At 32.4% G+C, this 3,197-nt stretch overlaps 1 protein-coding gene across 1 annotated transcript in view; it reads left to right on the top strand.

Moving 5' to 3' along the window:
• The window catches only part of Dgk (diacyl glycerol kinase 1), a 79,943-nt gene that overhangs the window by 25,774 nt on the left and 50,972 nt on the right, over positions 1-3,197 (top strand). Inside the window, exon 2 of the mRNA XM_018033631.2 lies at positions 2,058-2,186. Within this exon, the coding sequence (XP_017889120.1) occupies positions 2,123-2,186 (64 nt within the window). The 5' untranslated portion in view covers positions 2,058-2,122. The remainder of the gene's footprint in view (positions 1-2,057; positions 2,187-3,197) is intronic.

Genomic DNA, 3,197 nt, shown 5'->3' with positions numbered 1-3,197 from the left:
TGTTTTTAAAATACATTTTCCACAGATTTTTTGTTACATCTAGCACAGACTCTCTTATTTCTATTTCTGTTGCATGATACTTGAACTTCGAGTCTTTGCAAAGGTAAATATGCAAAAATTATAAATATTGCGTGTAATGTACGTAACTATTCGAAATATCAAAAGCTGTATGCATACTTCAATCTTTGAATGATAAAACAAATGTAAAACAACGTATTTTAAACTGATATGATAAATATTTTATTTTTTATAAAAATCTGCAGTCCAAACATAATTTATTTAATAATTTAGTACAATCTTCTAATTAAACATATGCGACTATACTACCCTCACGTGTACAGGCGCACAAGTGATAATATTACTAGTACATTTATCTAACACAAGTTATCGGGACATTTTTCCTTCTGCATGAAAAAGCTCTAGGGAGTCATTTTTCCGTAAAGTCCGTGTCTTTCGTTATCGACGTACATCCTGAGACGAGAACGATTTGTGGATGCTCCGCTGCATTTACGCGAATACGCTCGAAAGAGGACTAAACGGTTCCTGAAAAGATAAAACAGATATGTGGAGACCCTTTATTATATCCCACGAATTTACAGAATTTTATAGATAAACCTCGCAGCCTGGACATTTGCGCGAGAAATAAAGACTTCCACTCGGAAAGACTGCAAAAAGAAAGCGCAGTAGCGAGGAAATCCGTTTCCGCGAATTCCCTTTGATCTTATCGGCTTGGACGATTTTCTAAATTATTGGATTTGGTGGGAGAAGAAGAAATTCTAACGCGGATGGAATTCCAATACAATTTGCCGCTCGGTAGTTGTTCAGGCTTTACAATGTACATATCCTATTTTGATCATAGTATTATATCGAGAGTTATCTTGTTGAACTAGTGTATATACGTAGATTATTATTAGACTGATGTTTATAAAACATTTATGATATTTGAAAAATGATGAAAATTGAATAGAATTTACAGTCAGCTTCTGATATTCTGTATATTTTTAAACATTACATGCATGTTTTATACTTTCTATAAATTCGTTCCTTTTTATACATTGTTTTTCTTATAAATACATAAAATCCACGGTTCAATAATTATGAAGAGAATTCAATAGTAAAATAAACAGAAGTAAAAATTCTCTTAAATATGGTAATAAATACATGAATTATCAATTCAATGAGAACATACCTATTCACTGTATCATTATAAATGCATAGAATTATTAATCGAGTTGTTCATTTCAAATAGCAGTTCTTATCGACTCACTTTCTACTGAATGTGGTCGTACATTATATGAACGTACAATTATTTGATACTCAATGATCGGACTATATGTACATATGTATAATAACGTTCCAACTTCTAAGTTTTTAATGTAGCAATATTGTAAGAGGTTCGCTTTAAGAAGTAAGAGCAGTAGTATTCCAATATGTCTAGTGTAGAATAAAAAGTCTCGTCTGGCGTATAACGTGGACATTAAATTACCGTGAAAGCGTTTTGGTCGGTAGTCTTAAGAGCAGCAGGAGAAATAGGTCGCAACGTTTTACGTAACCCGCAGTGGGAGCTTATGTAGAGCGGTTAGAAAGCTACGGTTGCTAAAAAATTTAAAAATGTGTTCTTCGGTAAACCCATTTTGCATGCCGCAGATAAAGAATTGCTCATGTATATCACAGTCCGGTAAGCATCTCTTATTTAGGAATAGCAATAAATTCCTTGGTATGACACTGCTCGATAACACCGCTCTTTCTCAGTGCAAGCTGGATACTGTTGTCGGTAAATTAAATAATAAGTAAAAGTGAATGGAATATGGAATTGATATGCAGTGAATAAAAAAATGATTAGCACACTTATTAAAAGAGAATAACCTTTTTATTATTGACTCGTACGATTTGAGGCTTTTTTAGAAGTTAAAGAGATTATTTTATTAGATGATGCATAAAAACAATGTCAATAAACTGATTCTTAGAAAAGACAATTAATAATGTATTCAACTTGAATTATATAACATGATTGAAATGTTTTTACTAAACTGTATCTTATATCGTCGTATCCACAGGTGACGACTTTCAGCATCGAGGAACTGGGCGTTCGTTCTGCGGGAGACAGTGACCAGAAGTAAGGATGGCCTTTCACTGGGATAAGCTCTCACCGGCGGAATTTCAACAACTCCAGGACTTAGCAGCTTGTAAGTAAAAAGCGAAACAGTCGGCTGTTGCCAACCTTACACCAGTCAAAGTCTCTCTTCCGCTCTATCAACTCGAGACCGGGTAAAAAGCTAAAGAGCCGTCGGGCCTTCGCCGATGCGACATGTATTTTTAAAGAAAACAGGAAATGTTACTGTTCGATCATTGGAATTGAAAGGGCACGCGACAAATGTTTGTTTCGACTTGGAAACTCACTTTCTTGACAGTCAGTTTTGATTAGTATTTTTGTTAAGGAGATCACATTAACAATAAAATCATTAGTGACCAACCAAAGAGAAACTACAATAAATAATATGTATTGTAATATAAATGAATGTATAGAAGATATAAACGCTGCATGTGATGCGTAATATGTACAAAATAGAGTGAGTGCTAATTGGACAGCTTCAAAGAAACTTCTATCTAAAAAGCAATTTTTGAAGCTACTGTTATGAATATTTTATTGTACATCAAAATTCGCAATTTAATGATAATTTATCAAAATCTCAGCCGTCATTAATTAAACGCATACTAATGAGCGCTACTTAATTACTCTGGCTAAATTTACAATCGCTATTCTCATTAATGTTAATTTGAATAATAAAGCGTTTATATCAAAGACTAAGAAAGAAGGATGGCAATTAGCTAATTTATGTTGATGAATATGCATTGTTCTTGAAGTTAGAATTTTCCGAACGAATATTATGTTTTGTCTTATTATTATTATGAATTAAACTTTATAGTTCGTAGTAAAACAACGCAATTTCATTAGGAGATATTGAAATACATATCATTAACTAGTATTTTAATCATTTTATACAGTCGGTCTATATTTTAAATATTTATATTAAAATTGTTACAAAACTTGATGAAAACAAGTTAGACAATCATAAAATAAATCAAACAGTTCATGACACGATTGAGTCTTGTTAATCTCCTTTCAGCAAACGGAAAAATCAAAATCAGAGTCTGTTATCCTATAAAATAGTCAATGCATTACACAATTGTTACAA

Source organism: Ceratina calcarata, unplaced genomic scaffold (assembly GCF_001652005.2).
Source record: "Ceratina calcarata isolate Rehan_Ccalc_2016 unplaced genomic scaffold, ASM165200v1 scaffold72.2, whole genome shotgun sequence".
Taxonomy (NCBI): domain Eukaryota; kingdom Metazoa; phylum Arthropoda; class Insecta; order Hymenoptera; family Apidae; genus Ceratina; species Ceratina calcarata.
Note: the sequence above shows the minus strand (reverse complement) of the source record. Positions and strands in the feature narration are given on the sequence as shown.